The sequence below is a fragment of the Chelonoidis abingdonii genome, chromosome 10, assembly GCF_003597395.2.
Source record: "Chelonoidis abingdonii isolate Lonesome George chromosome 10, CheloAbing_2.0, whole genome shotgun sequence".
NCBI lineage: Eukaryota > Metazoa > Chordata > Testudines > Testudinidae > Chelonoidis > Chelonoidis abingdonii.
The window spans coordinates 24429088-24450031 of NC_133778.1; the positions used below are offsets into that span (position 1 = coordinate 24429088).

The window sequence follows — 20944 nt, forward strand, 5'->3', positions numbered from 1 at the left end:
CCTTTGTAACTGTTGTTCTTCAAGATGTGTTGCTCATATCCATTCCAAACCCGCCCTCCTTCCCCACTGTCGGAGTAGCTGACAAGAAGGAACTGAGGGGCGGTTGGGTCGGCAGGGGTATATATCCGATGCCATAGCGGTGCCACTCCAGGGGGCACCCAACTGACCCACTGAGTGTTGCTAGGGTAAAAATCTTCTGGCGAACATGCACGCGGCGCGCGCACGGCTAATTGGAATGGATATGAGCAACACATCTCGAAGAACAACAGTTACAAAGGTGAGTAACCATCTTTTCACACTGTTTTGTACATATTCAAATAGATATTTAGGGTTTTATGCATATGAGTCCTGTTAATATCAATCATATAAATATCTAAAATGCTGTGTGACTCTAAAAATTTAGGGGTGAGAGCATATACTGTCGGAGTACATGTACAGCTCTCATAACTAATGGGAATTACATATTGATTGAAAGCAAAATACACTCCTCTGTAACTATAGTCAGGCTTTGTCTATGGCTTTGCTAGCTGCTATCCTTGCAAATTTCATGGACCTTTGTCCATGCACAATGAACTTGTCCTATGACAGCAATTCAGGGTGTACTAGCTCAGTCCACTTTTGGCTGGTTTTTTTACTTCCTGTGCATGCAGGAGACTCTAACCAATTTTACACTGACTTGGTGAGGTATTGGGGAGTGAGGCTTTATTCTATTCTATTCTGTTCTATTCTGTTCTATTCTATTCAATGCTATGTAGGTTCTTATCCTGCCCACCTTGCCATAGTATCTAAGCACCTTCCAGTAGTGCATTAAGCAATGTGACTAACATCTACCACATGTGGGTTTGATCTCGCTCTCATCCTCGTTCCAAGGGGAGAGCTGTGTGTGCAGTGTAGAGTTTTGTTCTTCTTTGAGTGCTTGCTTATCTCCACTCTACATTAGGCATGTGTGTGCTGCATGCACTGTTGCAGGAGATTTTTCCCTGAGTGCTATCTGTCGTGCTGGCTCTAGCGTCCTCTAGAACCACGTGCTAATACACCATTATAAGGAATGTCCCTGGTCTCGCACTCTCTCAGTTCCTTCTTACTGCCTGTGATGGTTAATGGAACAACCCTCCTTGCTTTGGCCAGGCTTCTTCTCAGTGATTTTTGGACTCTGTTTCTTAGCTTTTGTTTTAAACATAGTTTTAGTATATATAGATATTGTAGTCAGTTGTAGTGTAAATAGTTATTGTATATAGTTAGTCCCTGTCACTGAAGGACTCTCTTCACCCCAGGGGCCAGTATGCCCCAGTCCCTGGTTTCAAAACTTGTGCCTTCTGTGGCAAACCTATGCCCATGAGCGACCCACACTCCAGTTGCTTGAAGTGCTTGAGAGAAACTCATGTGAGGGACAAGGGCCAGATCTGTCATAAGGACTTTAGATCCTATACTAAAACAGATAGAGAGTTATGGATCAAGGCTATCCTAATGGAGGCCACTCTCAGACCAGACTCAGAGCAAAGCCACTCTGATTCTGCACTGAGCACTTCAGCTTTGGTGTGAAGTGCTCCTCTGGCACCGCACTCTTCCCAGCACCATTCACCATCTCCAGTGCCAAGGAAAAAGCACAAGAAATACAGCACAGACAGAGGGCGCTCAATAGTACAGCAAAAGGACAAGCATGGGAAAGGCAGCACAGTGTGACCCATGTCGGGCCAGTCCACCACCCCCGGTCTCATGGTGGCACTGTTGACTCCACCCAGAGCATGAGTTCAGTGCAGAACCCTCCACTGACATCTGGAAGCCACCACGGTACCAGTGGCTTGACTATCCCTTCAACCCCAAAGGCCTTCACAGTGGCCAGGGACTTACTGTCACTCCTGATCTCCCCGAATCTGATGGGACAGCCACTGGCTCCAGTGACAGAAAAAGGAAGGAGCAGGGAGTTCTTTCCTGGCACCAGGCCCACTGACCTTCTAGAGGTAACTGGCCCTGATCCCATTGTTGTCATGACCGTCTCTGGTCTGCCCCCTGGACCTTTGATACCATAGGGAGGCAGCGAGGGGTATTCTTCCACTGTGGTCAGCAAGGGAGGATTCCTTGTTGGTGTCAGAAGGGAATCCCTATGTGCCACCTAAGGGTCAAAATTGGTACCCAACCCACACGCTACCAGACTTCAGTGCAGTTCCATCTGGCAGCACCTGGCCAGCCTGGCAGGAGCCTATGCAATAGTCATACTGGAACCCTTGGGGTTTTTCCCCAATACCGGGTCCTCCCTCCCACTGCTCCTACTTGGTGGCTTTGGAGAGGCAGGCTACCGGTCCTTTCTGCTTGGCACCAGACCCCAAGTCCAGTAATGACATTCAGGATGTGTCTTCTTTGGATGTCATTGGGGCTGAGGAAGAGGAAGGAGCCCCTCCTCTGGTGCAAGCCTCCTCCTCGTCTGCAGATGGGGCCATCTCAGAGCCCAGTAGCTCACTTCTGCAGGGCATATCAGGACCTCCTGAAGCAGGTAGCAGCTAACCTGGGGCTGAAAATTGAGGAGCTTAAGGAAATCTCCCACAGCCTAATGGACATTCTGGCTTCAGCAACTCCCTCCAAAGTGGTCTTTTCCATTAATCAAACTGTAATGGGTCCAGTCAAGGCCCTCTGGCAAACTCCTTCCTTGCCCCAACCTGAAAGAGGGCAGAAAAGAAATATTATGTGCCAGCAAGTGGATTCAAGTACCTGTACTCTCACCTTCCCCCAGGGTCCCTCATTGTGTCAGAAGCCAACGAGTGGGACAGGCAGGGCCAGATGAGAGCTACCCCCAAACAAAAAGACAAAAAAAGATGGGAGAAAGGTTTATTCAATGGGTAACCTTCAACTGTGTATCTCCAACCAGTAAGCTTTGCTGGGGAGATATGATTGCAATGGGATTCCTTGGCCTAGTTCAAAGACTCTGCCTCAAGATTCAAGGGGGAATTCTCTGCCCTGTTGGAGGTGGGTAAGAATGTGCCAGAGCCTTTCTACAGATGGCTCTGGATGCAGCAAATGTGGCAGCGAGGACAAAGGCCTCTGCTGTCACTATGAGGCGTTGTTCTTGGCTCCAGTCCTTGGGACTTCCTTCCAAGGTTCAACAGTCCATTCAGGACCTCCCCTTTGAAGGCTCCTCACTATTTTCGGAGCAGACAAACACAAGGCTTCATGGCTTCAAGGACTCCAGAGTCACTCGCAAGTCACTGAGCCCCTACACTTCCTCTGCTTCCAGGAAGCAGTTCAGGCCTCAACAGCAACCTCATTTCTTGGCACCACCTCTGAGTCAGAGCCCTACAAAAGAAATGAGAGAGGTTATGAGTGGCGCCAACCACTCCCATCCACTTCAGCCTCCCAGCTGGGGTCTCAGAGGTGCTCTGGGGGGCCCAAGCAGGCCTTTTGAAGGTGCACCTGAGGGCGCTATAACAGTTCCCACTTCAGATCCTGCCTCCTATTTATTTTTGGACTGTCTGTCCCATTTCAGCCCGACATGGTCCCATATAACATTGGACCACTGGGTACTAAGTACAGTGACAATGGGCTACACCCTTCCTCTTACCTCCCATCCCCGTCCCTCTTCAGGGACCCTTCTCACGAGCAACTCCTCTCCCAGAGGTGCAATCCCTCCTAAGCATGGGAACTGTGGAGGAGATCCCTTAAGACTTGAAATGGAAGGGGTTCTACTCCTGATATTTCCTAATCCCAAAGGGGGCCTCCAGCCCATTCTGAACCTGCATTGCCTCAACAGATATCTCAAGAAACTGAGGTTCCACATGGTCTCCCTGGATCCAGGGGACTGGTACGCTGTTCTTGACTTAAAGGACTTTCATATTTCTATCTTCTGTGGCCACAGAAGATTTCTTGTAAATCAGTGCCACTACCAGTTTACTGCTTTTCCCTTTGGCCTGTCTGCAGCCCCTTGGGTTTTTACAAAGTGTATGGTGGTAGTAGCTGCCTTCTTCAGACGGCGAGGACTCCATGTCTACCCATACCATGACAACTAGCTGGTCAAAGATCTGTCAGAGACTCATATGCAGAACAGCATCAGCACGGTCCACCTTCTGGGCACTGGGCCTGTTGATAAATGAGCAAAAGTCGACTCTTTTTCTGGTTCAGATAATAGAATTTATTGGGGCAGTGCTTAGCTCAACCCAGGTCAGAGCCTTCCTTCCAGTGGCTTGATCCCAGACTATGTTGGACCTGGTATCCAAGTCAAGGTATACCCAGTTACGACTGCCCATGCGTGCCTTAATCTTCTGGGGCACATGGCCACGTGGTTTGGCATGCAAGGCTGCATCTCAGGCCCCTACAGATGTGGCTAGCATCAGTATACTCCCTGAACAGACATCACTGTTCCTCCCTTGGTCCTCGCCTCCCTGGAGTGGTGAAAGGACCCAAGGCTGATAATAATGGGGTACCTTTTGTCGACCCTCAGCTGTCAGTGTCCCTGGTCTTGGATGCCTCAGACCTAGGTTGGAGAGTCCACCTCGATTGCCTCAGGACTCAGGCCTATGATCCCAAGCAGAACTATCTCTGTACATAAATATCAGGGAACTCAGGGCTGTATGCTTAGCCTGCCAAGTATTCCTCTCCTGGATCTCAGGCAGAGTTGTGCAAGTTCAGACAGACAATACTTCAGCCATGTTATAGATCAACAAACAGGGAAGTGGTCGATCCTCTGCCCTGTGTCAGAAGGCCGTCTGTCTGTGCATTCTGTCCAGCTGAAGGTGTCACATCTTTTGGGAGCCTGAAATGCACTGGTGGATCACCTCAGCAGATCCTTTTTCTCTTACCACAAGTGATTGCTTCACCTTGAGATTGCCAGGTTCATCTTCCAAAGATGGCGGTCACCCACGTAGACATCTTCGCTACCAAGCAGAACAGGAAGTGCCATCAGTTTTGCTCACTGTGTGGGCACAGTCCAGGCCCCCTCTCTGACGCCTTTCTGCTTCTGTGGTCACAGCCTCTGCTTTTCCCTCAGTCCCTCTGTTTCACAAGGTCCTGAAAATTAAGTGGGACAAGGTGAGAGTTATTCTTGTAGCCCTAGCGTGGCCACGCCAACACTGGTTTAGTGTGCTACTGGGTCTATCTGTAGTATTCCCCATTCTGCTCCCGATCCATCTGGACCTGATCTCACAAGACCCAGCCAGTTGCTCCACCTGACCCTCACCTCCGTTCACTTAATGGCATGGATGTTACATGGCTGAACCCAGGGAAGCAGGCCTGTTTAGAAAAAGTTCAACAGGTCTTGCTAGTTGGCAGGAAACAGTCTACTAGGGTTACCTACCTGGCCAAATGGAAACACTTCTCAATATGGGTGTCTCAAGGGTCTAGAGATACTCTGTCCTCAGGTTCATGAGCTGATCCCTCCATGGGACTTAAACCTGGTCCTGTCAAATTTTACAATCCCTCTGCTCAAGCTGCTAGCATCATGCCCTTTCCTACTTCTGTCTTAGAAGATTGCCTTTGTGATGGTGCTCACCTCAGCCAGAAGAGTCTCTGAAATCAGGGCCCTTACGTTAGAACCACTGTACACAATATTCTTCAAGGACAAGGTCCAACTATGCCCCCACCTGGCCTTCTTGCCAAAGGTGGTTTCACAGTTCCATAGCAACCAGTCTATTTTCCTCCCAGTCTTCTTCCCAAAGCCTCAAAGGAACTCTGAAGAGCGGTGGCTTCATTTTTTGGATGTTAGACATGCCCGCGCCTTCTATATTGGGAGGACTAAACCCTTTTGCAAATCCACACAACTCTTTGTAACAGTAGCAGAAAGGATTAAAAGGCTTCTGGTGTCAGTGTGGAGGATCTCGTTCTGGATAACTGCCTGTATTTGGGCTTGCTACGAGCAGGCAAATGCTGTGTTGCCAACCATCCTAACCGCTCACTCCACAAGAGCTCAAGCCTCTTCAGCAGCATTCCTCATGCAAATGCCAATGCAAAACATCTGCAGGGCTGCAAGTTGGTCATCGGTGCATACCTTTGCATCCCATTACGCCATCACCCAGCAGGCTCGAGATAACACAAGATTCAGAAGAGCAGTGTTGGAGTCAGCATGTCCATGAACTCCAAGCCCACGTCCTGTGGTACTGCTTGTGAGTCACCTAACATGGAATGGACACGAGCAAGCACTCAAAGAAGAAAAAATGGTTACTAACCTTCCATTACTATCGTTCTCCGAAATGTGTCCATTCCATGACCCACCCTCTAGCCCTCTGTCAGGGTTGTCTGGCAAGAAGGAACTGAGAGAGTGCATGGCCCTCAGCACCCCTTCTACCAGTACATGAGGATGTGGCTCCAGAGGGTGCTAAAGCTGACCCAAGAGATACCACTGAGGGAAATATCTCCAGCGGCAGTGCACACAGTGCGCCCACACCTAATGTGGAATAGACATGAGTAACACATCTCGAAGAACAACAGTTATGGAACGTTAGTAACTGGGTTTTTTGTGTGCAAATGTGGGTTTGGTTTGTACGGTGCATGAATGCATAAATTTTGCAGGCATAACTTAGGTGTCCATGTTTCTAAATCTGACTCTTTATATTTAGACTTACTCAGTAACAGGCCTACCTTTTTTAATCTGCTACCCGTATATCCTAATACACAAGAAAAAATAGTAAATAAATATGTCGTGGTTCAAAAGAGAAGTACATATGTATTCACTCTAGATTTTTTTATAGCTTGATAGAGCTCTTTAAAGCAGTGGTTCCCAAACTTGTTCCGCCACTTGTGCAGGGAAAGCCCCTGACGGGCCGGGCCAGTTTTTTACCTGCTGCGTTCGCAGATTTGGCTGATCGTGACTCCCACTGGCCATGATTCACTGCTCCAGGCCAATGGGAGCTGCTGGAAGTGGCGGCCAGTATGTCGCTTGGCCCATACCACTTCCAGCAGCTCCACTGGTCTGGAGCAGCGAACCGCGGCCAGTGGAAGCCACGATTGGCAGAACCTGCAGACGCGGCAGGTAAACAAACCGGCCTGGCCTGCCAGGGGCTTTCCCTGGACAAGCAGCAGAACAAGTTTGAGAACTGCTGCTTTAAAGTAAAGGCTTATAAGAATGTCCACTGCATTGAATGCTTTAACTTTACCTGATAGTATGGTAAATTACCCATCTTTGGAGGTAGTTGGCACATAGCCCAGAATGCATTTTGCAATACAGAAAGAATGTCAAAGTCAAATTCATATCATCACCTCTCAACAGAATGTTAATGTGAAAGTGGACTGGCAGCCAGTTCCCAAACAGTAAGATCAGTGTTAGGTTGTAAAGACTTCATGTAAGTTTATAAACCTACAGCTGGAACATACGGTATTGTCAGTGGACCTGAAACCTGTCATGACTAAATACAAAGATGTACAACAGGAATCAACCTGTAAAACAAGCATCTATTTTCTGAAACCATAAAAATAAATGAAGAACATATTTGCATCAGTGTAATTTCTTTTTTAGCTGAAATATCCGTCAGAGAATGAAGAAATTTTGCTACTAAGATCCATTATAGACGTAAACCTGCCTAAGTTTTTGTCCCACGATTTACCACTTTTTGAGGTAAGAAGTTAAAGTAGTTTTAGTAATGCAATAAGATTTTTATAGATACTCATTGATGTAATTAGCATAAAGCAAAGATGTCAAACAAATGGTCCAAGGAATACTTTAATCTTACCTATAAGCAATTTAAAATTTAGTCTTAACAGTTTTCCCCCAGGCAATGCATTTAGTCCTCTTTCTAGGAAATGCTGCTTCTGGTTTTAATAGCTTAGATTAATGTAAATTGCCAACACAATTTTCCAACTAAAAATGATAACATAATAATACATTATAATGCCTTCTATTCAAGGATTTCAAAGCACTTTACAATCATATGAGATAGGTAGGTAATAGTATTCCCATTTTTAGATGAGGAAATTTATTGTTTCACTCAAGATTTTAGTGTAATGAATAGAGAAAAGAGTCAAATAGATTCAGTGGCCCAGATTCTCTCCTGCCCTGAGGTGCAGGACTAGGTTGGGGGACACAGCAAGTTAGCTGTAACCTTCTCAGGGTGGAGCTATTGTGCCCCTGTGTCTTAGTGACTGTTCTAATTTACGCAGTCTGTCTGTGGTCCCTGTGGGATCACAGAAGATGAATATTAGTGGAGTGCACAAGCATGTTTGTCTCTATTTGTGATGCGACTAGACATGCCCCTACACCGGTATTGGGAGGCAGTTGGTGCAAGAGCAGGCTACAATGCTTTATACCAGATTAGAGCTCCCCTGGCTAAAAGAGGAAAAGGGAATCTGAGCTAATGTGTGGTGCTAAAGTGAGAGTGTGCACACACAGACATGGATATTTGTATGCGATTATCCAAAATACAGATGCAAATATAATTTTATCTGTTTGTGATAGGTGTATGTGTCATTTTGTAAGTGCATAGATTGCATTATGTAGGTGCATTTTCAAACTTTGGCCCATAACACTTAACTTTTGTATTATTTTAGAATTAATTAAAAAGATAGGAAGATTTTCAGGGTAGGGAATTCGTGGAGGTATGAAAGTGTGATAGAGCCATCTCTTAGGAATTTGGGGGCAACACTGGTAAACTGAGGCACAGAGAATGTATATTTTTTCTTCATCTTTAGTTATCTAAATTACAAAATCCAGTGGCATAGTACTATAATATACAATGAGAAGGCAAGCAGAACACTTTGGTTCTGATGATCAGGAGAGCAAGCAAAGAGATAAATGACTAATGGAGTCGGAATGTGGGGAAGTACATTTCAAAGGGGAGGAGCTATTCACCTTGGGGCAAGCTTGATATCTCAGATTGTTCTCTTTGTAGGGAGTGTGATTGTCTTTAAGTGGGAAAGCTTTCATCTTCTCCCCAAAGATTCTGCTGTGGTCAAGTGTGGAGGGAAAACTGGTCACTGTCAGTCCTTGAAACCAGGTATCTCCTACAGCAGCTGCTGGTAGCACAGGCTACTGTAAATTAATATTATTTATCAGGTCAGGATGATATCTTTGTTGGTACCCTGGCATCAGTGACTAACGGTGTTTTTGGACATGGTGAAAGAGAGAGGCCACAATAGCTCCTTTTCTAAAATCATTAATAGTGAGTTTTTAAATTGTAACTGGATATAACATAAGAAGATTGTCATTTCTGAAATAGTGGGTTGGATTCTCTATAGATGTAATTTCACTAAACTTTGTAAATTGACATTGTAGGAATGAAATTATTGCCTGCAGTATCTGTTTTTTCTTTGTCTCTTAAATATGTTCAACATCATTCTTGTTTTGCTTCAGTACTGCAAAGTACTAGAAGTAAAAATGTAGGATCTCCGCTTTTACATTAAAATGATTGTTTAAATAATTCTCCACTTACTATGAGGTATTGAGAAAGAAACATAACTGCTTTCTCAACCTTCAGACTGTAAATCATACCAACTAGTTTAAGCCTGCTCTGATAAAAGCTAATGTTTATCAGAGAGAAATATATGATCTCATAGAGCCAGTTTTCTTTCTGTTGACACTGTTAAATATGTGATGTGGCATGCATGAAATATATAGCAGTAATGAGTTCGAACATCAAACCATTGGTCATGTATATTTTGGAACTGCATCTTCTTCACATAATCAAATATTTTTACTCATTCAGTTGTTAGCAATGAATCGCGCAATTAACACTACCGTATCTAGGTATCGTGATTTATACTCTTTGACTCAAAGAGTATAAGTACATATTTATCTGTTTAGAGTCACAGGATAAAGGGAGTGCATCCTGAATGTCTATGAATATAAGATAAACACACATCGTAATTCCTTCTCTGGCAGGGCATTACTTCAGATTTGTTTCCTGGTGTGAAGCTGCCAAAACCGGATTACAATGACTTACTAGAAGCAATCAAAATGAACTGTGATGCTATGAATTTGCAAATGACCGACATGTTTGCTGAGAAGATCTTACAGATATTTGAAATGATGATTGTGCGCCATGGTTTTATGATAGTGGGAGAACCATTTGGGGGAAAAACATGTGCCTATCGAGTTTTGGCAGCAGCTTTGGGTGACTTATGTGAAAAGGTAACTAAATATTTTGCCAGATATTTTTGATCAAAACAGTTTTCAAAGTAAGCAAATGCTATAGCATATTCAGTACTTACACAGGAAAGTGTTTGGTAGAACAGATGTTCTTGTAAACTTCCAGTAAGGTAGTGACACATTTTTTGAGGGTCCACAATACCTACAGGAGGGGGGATGTGGAAGGAAAGTTCCATGTCCTTGCCTATGTGGAGTTTCCTCCAAATTGTTCCTGCAGGTTGGGTGAAGAAAGAATTGACCTCTTAGGAAAAACAAGGAGTCCAATAACACATCTGTATGGAAGCCCTGTGCCTGTATGGAAGTCACTGGCTTCCTGGCAATGTGGTTCCAATGGACACACATTGTCAAGGATTCCTCATCTGGGAGGCAGCTTCTCTCCTCATTCATCACAAATGGGTAATGCCTCTCATGTGTGGAATACAGAGGTACTCCATTGTTGTTACTGGAAGGATCAAGGACTAAGTCCACCCTTCAACTCTGGCACCAGAATTTCTGCTTCCAGTGGTGGAACAAATGAGCACTTCAGTTTCTCCCAGCTACTTTGTTTTGTAACTTTAATTTTTATTTGCTCTTATGTTGGAGCAATTTTGTTTCATGTTATAGCTTTTCTCTCCTCTTTTGATGTGAGCAATCGCCTGAGCACCAAGGCTCTAATACTTTGCTTTCTCTGACACAGCACTTCTTGAGCGGGCTACCTCTGTCTGCCACCCCAAGCAGCAGAGGAGCCCTGCAAGCATTGAGCAACATCCAACAGATGCTGCAGGCAACTTTTTAGGAGCTTCAGAAGGTGAGCTAGGTCCAGCACCTGTAAGCTGCAGACCCTTGCTCTGCCAGGGCATGGGGCTTTGAGTCAGAAAGGCATGCCAGGGCTTTGACCCCATCTGAAGCTATGATTCTCCCATGGGAATGCTAGAACAGGAACAAGAGGGTTCTCCTCTCCTCGGGAATGCCTTACAGCCTCCTCAGAGGTAAGTCTTGCAAACTGCAGAGACTCCAGGTTCCAAAAAACAAAAGGAAGTGTCTCTTTCATAAGGCAGGAATTGGTGAGAGGCCTACGTGAAGCCTTTTCTTCTGAAGTGCTCATTGAGAGCCTCCTGAGAGCATGAGAAAAAAGATCCCATCATGCCTGAACAGTCTTCATCTGCTACTGATTCTGTAAGCTGCAGCATTATTAGCTTCTAGGTTAATTCTTCATCAAAGATATCAAACCCTTCAACTACTGAGTCCAGCAAAGCAGTCAAGGTCTGTTCCATCCAGTCATCAGAAAGGGGTAGGAAGGAAGAACGAACATCATTCCAAGAGCAAGCACAGGAATAGGTCACCCATTCTGGTACCTACTAAAGCAGGGGTGGCAAAACTTTTTGGCCCGAGGGCCACATCTGGGTGGGGAAATTGCATGCAGGGCCATGAATGAAGGGCTTGGGCAGGGGGTTGGGGTGCAGGAGGGAGTGTAGGGTGCAGGAGGGAACTCAGGGCAAGGGGTTGGGGGCTCAGGGCAAGGGGTGCAGGAAGGGTGTGAGGTGCGGCAGGTGGCTCAGGGCAGTGGGTTGGGGGCTCAGGGGTTGGGGTACTGGGCAGGTGTAGGGTGTGGCAGGGGATTGGAGTGCAGGAGGGGTGCAGCAGGGGCCTCAAGGCAGGGAGCTGGTGTGCAGGAGGGGCATGGCGGGGGCTCAGGGCAGGGAGTTGCGGTGCAGGAGGGGAGCGGCAGGGGGCTCAGGGCAGGGAGTTGGGGTGCAGGAGGGGTGCGGCAGGGGGCTCAAGGCAGGGGGCTCGGGTATGGGGTGCAGGAGGAGTTTGGGGTGCAGGCTCCGGCCCGGCGCCACTTACATTGAGCAGCTCCAGGGTGGCAGCGGCGCACCGTGAAGCTAAGGCAGGCTCCCTGCCTGCCCTGGCCCCATGCCGCTCCTGGAAGCAGCCAGCACCATGTCCCTGTGGCACCTGGGATGGGCATAGAGGGCTCCGCACGCTGCCCTTTTCTGTGGGTACTTCCCCAAAGCTCCCATTGGCCGCAGTTCCCTGTTCCTGGTCAATGGGAACTGCAGGGGGAGGTACCCACAGAAAAGGGCAGCACGTGGAGCCCCCCCAGGGGTTTCAGGGATGCGGTGCCAGATGCTTCCAAGAGTGGCACAGGGCCAGGGCGGACAGGGCCGGATTTGACCCGTGGGCCATAGTTTGCTCACCCCTGTACTAAAGTGATGCAAAAAGCGCACCATGCTGCTATATTATCTCATGTTGCTCAGCTGAAACACAGTTGATGGCTCACATCAAGTCCTTCTCATACTTTGGCACAAATTGGTCACATGGTACCCATGGTACCTCTTGAAATAGCAGTTGGCACTTTCCCATTACTGACCCTTTAGTACTGGGAGTGATGGTGATACTGGCATGCTTGGTACCAGTAACCTCAGTGCTCAGGAGTCTGGTGTTGACCTCTGTGTTTCAGATGTTTCTGGCATTGACTTTCTTGGTAGAAAGACATTCTTGGTACTGAATGATCTTGTGGCAAAGATGACTACCGGAGTCATCTTTGCTCTTCTAAGGCCACTGATGGTGTTTCTGTCTTAGTACCACTCACTACTAATGCCATGGTATCTATGAGCACTCTTGCTCTGGTTGTTGAGGGGGGAACTGAGAGCACTCTGTGATCCCAGACTGAATAGCTCTCCCCTGGAAAGAAATATCCTTCCTCCCTCTATGAACATTATGGGGAGATATTCTACACTCATTCACCTTACTATTGCAAACAGTGCTGTCTGATAGGGAATCCAGGAAGCATCCTTTCAAGAACAGACCTCAGGGATCTTGTGAGGAATATTCACCTTGGTATCCACCCCCATGGACCTCAGTCCCTTGTCTTTACCACATACAATCTAGGCATGATGGGTCTCCTTGGAGTATGCAACCAACTAGAAAACCTTCCTCTGCTGCCACCTTCCCCTGAATTTGATCTCCCTCCATTACAAGACATTGTAGGTCTGCTCAAGAAGGTCAGTGTCTACAGTGTCACAGGTAGCACCAACAGGATGATGACAGTGAAGAAGAGCCACTTGCAGGACATGGAAGATTGATTGATTCCATCAGCAATATCCTCTTCCTGTCCAGACAAGGAGACTTCTGCTCCTTGCCAGCTGGATTATTTTAGAATTTTTCTAATGTCTTTTACATCACATGGCAGACCCTTAGTAATTCTGATGGAGGGAGTTGAAGAATCCTACAAAGTAGTAGATCTTCTTCATCCTCCATGCTTAATAGGCTTGTCTTACCTATCAATGTATGACTAAAGATCTGTGGCAGACCCCAGCATCTGTAGCATCTGTGTCTGAGAAAGCAGACTGACACTCTCTAGTTCCCTCTCTGGGAGCTGAACATGTCTTCAGTTGTCTAGTACCAAGATCACTTGGTGCATGAAAGGCCCAAACAATATACACCTGCAAAAATGATTCCAAGGAAGAAGGAAACTAAAAAACGTGATTTATTCAGTAGGAAGGTTTCCTCCTCAGCTAATCTCCAGATGTGCCTTTTAAATAGGTCACAGCAGGCACTTCTGTCAAAGTACAACTATCTAAACTGGAACAAGGTGTCACAATTCATTGAGAAGCTTCCGCAAGATCAAAGGTAGGAGCTAAATTCCCTAATGTCTGAAGGGCAGTTAGTGGCCTGAACATCTCTACATGCTGCTCTAAATGTGTCTGATATGGTAGCATATTTAATGGCCACTTCCACTGAGGTATCCAGGGCTTCATGGCTCCAATATTCCAGAATACTGAAGAAGGTCCAAACAACAATCAAGGACATGCCATTTGAAGGTTGTGACTCATTTAATTCCTGAACTGCTGAAGCTTTGTGTTCATGAAGGGTTTGAGAGCCACTCTCCACTTGCTGACTGCATATGGAGAAGCTCCAAGGAGGAAGCAGGTCAGACGCCATAGCTTCTCCAACCAGAGTCCTTTACCTCTTATTACTACAATCTACTGGTGTTGTCAAAACTACTGAGGAAAAAGCAGAGGTTCCAGTGTAGGAAGCCCTCACGCTCTTTCTCCTCGGTTGCACACCCTGCACCTGTCTCAGAGCAGAAAGTTTGATGCCATTGTTGAGAACACATCAACGCCATGTCAGGATCTTCCTCCCATCTTCCTTTTGGCAACCACTTTTTTATGTTTGGGAGACCTGGAAAAAGATCACCTACAATCACTGGGCCCTAGAAATTACAAACAAGAGGTATTCTATCCAATTTCAAGCACTTCCTACTTTCCATCCTCCTTCCCCATCTCTTTATAAGGGCCCCTTTTATGTGATAAAGTTGAAACAAGTGGTCGACACCCTTCTAGAACTTGGAGGGGTGGAGGAGGTGCCCCTGGAACTCAGAGACAAGGTGTTCTACTCCTATTGCTTTTTAATCCCAAAGAAGACCTAAACCACATACATTAGCCTGGGCATCAGAAGAGAAGTATAGTACTGTAGGCCTTCATTACCATCATTTATACATTCTATTATCTAAGAACAACTCAACCAGAAAATTACATTAATTGATTTGGTCAAATTTAATTTCTGGTGTGAGGGGAAGCAGAAAGTTCTCTGGATCAGGGACTGTCTTTTTGTATATACAGTGCCAACAACAATGGGGCCTTGATGTCTAAATGATACCATAATACAAATAAATCATCATCATCATCACAAAGTTCTGGTAATTTCAGCTGCACTGAAGTTTCTCTAGTGTGGTTGATTACAATGTTATGAACAAGCACCATAGAAACATGGGAACCAACCCTAGTGGTGTTCCAGAGATAGGCAATTAGACTTCCCATCTGAGTAGCATCAAGTGTGAAGATGAATCAAAATGATAGATTAGACAGGCCTGTGGCTGACCTTTTTAATTGGTATTACCTCCAAAATAGGCTTCCACTCCTCTGCAAAAGCTTCTTTTTGTGGGTAGATGATACTTGTTTACATCATGTCAGAGACGGAAGAAAAGGGTCAACTTAAGTTAACCAAAAGTAAAATTGAGCTCCTTATATTATATTATTTTATTATTATTATTTTTATTATTATTTATTATACTTTAAATAAAAATAGTGCTTAGCCCTTACATAGTGATTTTCATCTGTTGATCTTAAAATGCTTTACAAAGGAGGGCACCATTTTCCCATTTTGGAGATGGGGAAACTGAGGCAAAGCGAAGTCAAGGGACTTGTCTAAGGCCACACAGTTGGTGTGGAAATAGAATCCAGATCATTTAACTCACAATCTAGTGCCCCATTCACTGGACTAGACTGCCGTTCTTTACGTTTCGTTTATCAGGATATTGTTTAGTTACAAAATTTGACTTCCAGCTCCTTATGATACAGTTAGGGTATTTTTCTTTAAAATATTTTCAGATCATCTTTAAAGTTCAGTTTGCACAGATTAGTTCTTGTCCTTCCTGGCTCCAACACTAGGAGTTTTAAGATGTGATTATATAAAATAGGAGAAACGAAAATAAAATAGATGACACTATAAATTAAACTATTTATGAATCAAATACATTTTATTTTTCTGTATGTAGGGGATGATGGAGGAAAACAAGGTTCAAATCACTGTTATAAATCCCAAGTCTATAACCATGGGGCAACTGTATGGACAGTTTGATCCAGTCTCACATGAATGGTCGGATGGCATCCTGGCAGTGAGCTTTAGAGCATTTGCTTCTTCCTTGGTATGCACAAGATTAAAGTATTTTGTGATCTATTTAAAAAATAATTCTATGATAGACATACACTATTGATGTGTAGGGGCTTGATTGTGCTTTGTATGCATAACCTGTAATGAGACATTGCTACACATCGTTATGGAAGCTTAGTACACCCTGAGCAGCCAGACGTGGCCCTGTGACCTCATTGGTCATGCTGGAAGGAGCAGTCTGTGCTCCCTTGACTGTAAGAATTGAGTGCAGTGATGCAATTTGTCCTGGTTCTGCACATTCCTAGCAAGTACTTCTTGCACTCCTTCTGTAGCACTCCTGTGGGAGGCTCCTTGCATCACCTCCCATGGAGCACACCTGTCTAGCAACCAGGAAGAAACCGTTCCTTAAGAGTAACTCTGCTGTTTAGGAATGTTAATAGATGTTACATATGGTCATTTGTATTCCAATGAATATTTAAGTCTTAAACGTGGTATCCCTTAAACTTTGGCAATTTTACCAAATATTGGCCCTGCCCCTACACTGCTGAAGTGAATAAAAGTATTGCCATTGACTCAGTGGAAACAGCTTCATGATCTTTGCCTTGACTACAATGAGAGGTGAATCTGGTGCATGAAGAGCAGGTTACCTCAAGTATCTGCCATATTAGATTCTGACCCTGTATAAACTTAAGCACATCAGAAGCATATTAGTAACTTATTGAAGTTGATGGAACTACTCACGTGAGTCAAGTTACACACATGTGTTTGTGGAAGTGGGCTTTTTGTACTTCCCTGTACTTCCCACAGGAAATACCCTGAATACTGCTCATGGTTGTTTACACATGTTGTGTAGTATCTTATTATGGGCCTGATTCTGCACACTTAGTCATATTGAGTATATCTTACTCCTCAAATAGTCCCATTGACACCTATGTGTAAGACTGGGATCTGCTTACTCATACTGAGTCCGAACACACTCTATTAGTAGTTCAATTGATTTCAAGATGCTGCTCATCATGAGCAAAAATATCAGAATCTGGATCAGTTATACTACTTGAGGAATAATGTACTGCTCAGCCTAAGTAAGAGTGGCAGAATGTAGCCTAAAGGCAGCAAACTTTTAAGGACCACCAGACTATATGTTTGTAAAAGTTTTAAGACTACATAATATTCATATGTTATGTTCATTTTCCAAAAATGAATTCTGAATGTAACAGTCTTGCTTTCAGCACTTTTTCAGAGAAATATGATTTGTGGAAATATACTAGATCTAAAATATTCCAAATTTACTTGGCTAAATAATCTTTCAAAATATTTTCTGTAAACCAGACACCAGACAGGAAATGGTTGATTTTTGATGGACCAGTAGATGCAGTATGGATTGAAAATATGAATACTGTGCTGGATGATAACAAGAAACTATGTCTCATGAGTGGAGAGATCATTCAGATGTCACAGCAAATGAGCCTTATTTTTGAACCAATGGATTTAGAAGTTGCTTCCCCTGCTACTGTAAGTATCCATTTTTGGAAGTGGTTATCAAATATAGTCTATTATTCTGAAGCCTTGTGGCAAGTTAATATTGTGAAGGAGTGTCTTTTCCAATTTCTTTGCATTAGCAATGTCCTGTGTGACCGTTTGTGTTTATGCAACTTTTTAAAAAAAAATAAAACATTTTGTAGCAATTACTCTTAAGCTGTTGATAATGACAAAGAATGTTATCTGAAATGTTATGTATGTCCCTTAAAGCATACCTTGAGTGTTCAGGCTCCTTTGAATTTCTGACAAGGAAAAAGAAACAGCAAATCTTTAAATTAACCACCAGGCAAATTCTAGTAAAACCAAAGATCAATGGACCTCTGGCTCACTATCTAACTGCACCTACCAGATGGATAACAAGGGGAGGTGTGAGCTTCCGCCTCATGGCCAGTCTGCAAGTGCAATCAGCTGTAGCTCATATAATATTGGAGGCACAACAGGATATCTGGCATAATCAGGAACTTTGACTTAAAATTAAATAAAAGATCAACCATGAGAGGGCAGGCTGGGTACTACTAGTTGTTGATTTATGCTCTGCTGTAAATTGATTATTGTGGTCTAAATCGGTTGAAGAAGAGAATACTCCTACTTTCCCCAACAGGTCAGTCAGTGGTGAAGAATTCACCAAAGCACACCCTGACAAGAGGAGTGCTATGTATGTATTTTTATGTTCAGCATAGTATAATTGTAACCAATTTCTAATGACCTCAGAATCTGGATAGTACAACATTTGATATTATTTAAGACTCTTCTCAGCAGGAAAAACTACAGAAGTAACACAAGGTAATAGATATACTTTTTTTTTTGTAGGTTTCTAGATGTGGCATGATTTACATGGAGCCTCAGATGTTAGGCTGGAGACCACTGTTGATGTCTTGGCTAAATCTAATGCCACCTGGAGTCAACTCTACACATAAAGAATTTATAGTAGGCTTGTTTGACAGAATGGTCCCACTTTCTGTTGAGTTCATTAGAAAAGGTGCAAAGGTAGGGTAAAGAATGCTTTTATGAGATGCAAAACAAATTTATGAGTGCGGTAATTCAAAAGTGTCAAAGAGGCAAATGATTTCAAAGGAACATTATCAGCTTATGTTTATTTTTTTTTTTAGATAATGTATATTTGGAATTCTGTCCTGTGAATGGTCTTTTTCATTTATATTTTTATTTTGCTCTAGTATATGTTTTTGGCACATATGCCATAGAGGATTATTGTCATGTCTCTACTAAGTAATAAATAAATGTACAATTTTCAATTAGTTAAATATATGTGCCATAGAGAACATTTCTGTTATTTCAGGAATTGTCTCCTACTTCAGACACAAACTTAGTTCGATCCTTGATGAATCTAATGGACTGCATGATGGATGAGTTTGCTGACGAGGCCAAAATTAAGGCTATGAGTGAACGTGATGTTTTCTCTTGGCTTGAGGTAGGCAACATTCATCTTTTTAACACATAGACTGGTAAGTCCCAAATTGCACTTTACAGCCAGGAATGGACCCATAGACAATAAAATCGACAATCTTTGGTCATCAAAATAAACATCCTGTAAAATCTGTCTGGGAAAAATTGTTACCTCCTTATTAGGTACTTTTTAATTAATGCAAATTTTAGTCTTTCATGTTTGGTTTACTGAAATAATAACTATAATAACTGTTAATAAGTTATATAGCATCTGGCTCTATATTTGGGACTGTGGCAGGCACCTGGTCAGACTCCTTGTAAGGGCAGGTAGATGGGGAGTTGCCAGACTTGCAGTTTTCATCCTTTGCTTTGTTGTAGGCCATATTTAGGTTTTTAATGTGATCCTTTCACTATACAGTGGTCCTCTTGAGCCTCACCTCAACAAACCTCTTTGAGATGTTTTCATACCAGTGATGATTTTGAGTACATCTCTCAAAATCATGTTCTTTGCTTAGTCACACCAGAGGTTAACCAGAACCCTGATATGATCTTCTGGCCAGCTAGCAGCATGCTGAGGTGGAAGCTTCTAGGACTGTTTTGCTGAGGTGAGCTGAATACTGCAGAAATAGAGCAAATCATGTGGAATGAAGGGTTAAACACTGATCAGGTGTATATAAACCAGCAGGTAGCTTCCAGTGCACAAAAGAAGTGGGAAATGAGTAGGTAGAAGGGCAGGAAAATGCAGGCTTGGGATCTGTGGAGGACTATCCAAACCTAAGCTTTGCTACCCAGATGTTAGCTTCATCTTGAATTCAAAGTAAGTGTTTAGAGCCTACCTTAAAGGAAAATCTGGGCTGTAACCTATGCCCCAGTTCAAAGCACATGTAAGCCTGGGCATAAGGGTTTTGTATGAAGGCAGTTTGGGTGGTGTGGGAAGTTAGTTACAAGCTTGGTGTGAGCCCAGGATAATCCTGCAATGTAGACATAATTACTGGTTTAGCTTTCTCTCCTTTCCTTGTAATTTCTTGGTTTTTCAAGCCAATTATTATGCATTAGTGAGCAGTTCACTCTTTCTTCCTTTTCCTTCTCTGGAACCAAAATTTTGGAGGTTTAAACAGAAAGAAGTATATAAAATAACATGGGGATCTTTTCTGGAATAGGACCATCTGCTGCACTTCTTTTTTCTGCTTTGCTGGTGGAGGCAGAGAAAGTATAACCCTGCAAGCATTCTTTGGGATGAGTGGGTATAATACTCACATAGTGCAAAAATGAGACATCACCCCTCCATTCCAAATCCTGATCACAAACCTACATTACCACTATCTACCATAATGTCTTTTCCATGCTTTCAGTGCATTCTAAATATAACTACAGGTTGATACTGTATTTATAAGTAGATAAGAACCTGTTCATATAATATTCAGTTCTGTGCTACACTGTGCAGTGAATATTACCAATTCTCTACCTCCAAACACATGGATTGTACAGTAGCAATTTTGCAAGTTACAAATTGTTTTGATTATGATGCTGGACACTATTACTGAAGATTTTGGCATGAGGTTCTTCCTAGCCATAGAGCTTCTTTATTGCTTACACAGATGCAATTGTTATAGTAGACAAAGGGTAAAATCCTCAGCTGATATAAATCAACATAGTTCCATTAACTTCAAAGTAGTTATGCTGATTTACGATAGCTGAGGATGTGGCCCATAGTTCACACATTTTTTGTGGTCATGCTGATGAATCTTTTGAAAACGTTTTAATTTATTGTTTACTTCAGTTTCCCAGTGTGCTATCAATATTACGCAGTTGAAATGCTTTCACTGAAACTTTTTTACAACAAAAAATGGCTTTTGACAAAATGGAAATTTTAATGAGAAAATTTCTGTCCGTGTCAAAATTTGTCAGGTTTTCATGGAAATATCAAAATAAAAAAAACAGAAAGTGTTTTTTACCAACCCCCCCAAAAATTGATGAAAATTTGAATTTTTTCATTGAAAATAAAATACATTCTTTAACCAGCTGTAACGGTAACTTATTTTTGACAGAATATTTACAAGGGTTTTTTTGTCCAGCTGATGATAGATATAGATTGATCTTTGAATGATTGATCCTTAACTAACCAACAAAATAATTTTCATTATACATAGTGTGGTCTTACATTGAAAATAAAATATGAAAAAATGTTTTCAAAGGGAAATCTATAGTGCCAGGTGCTGGTCCAGGACAGAAGGGTAGCAGCTTGACATTTTCCTATTCAGGGATCTTCTTCACCAAAGATAT

At 43.4% G+C, this 20944-nt stretch overlaps 1 protein-coding gene across 1 annotated transcript in view; it reads left to right on the forward strand.

Annotated features, from left to right (window-relative positions):
- The window catches only part of DNAH7 (dynein axonemal heavy chain 7), a 264651-nt gene that overhangs the window by 122834 nt on the left and 120873 nt on the right, over positions 1-20944 (forward strand). Inside the window, exons 27-32 of the mRNA XM_032803624.2 lie at positions 7436-7534; positions 9794-10042; positions 15603-15752; positions 17048-17230; positions 18068-18244; positions 18555-18686. Of these exons, the coding sequence (XP_032659515.1) occupies positions 7436-7534; positions 9794-10042; positions 15603-15752; positions 17048-17230; positions 18068-18244; positions 18555-18686 (990 nt within the window). The remainder of the gene's footprint in view (positions 1-7435; positions 7535-9793; positions 10043-15602; positions 15753-17047; positions 17231-18067; positions 18245-18554; positions 18687-20944) is intronic.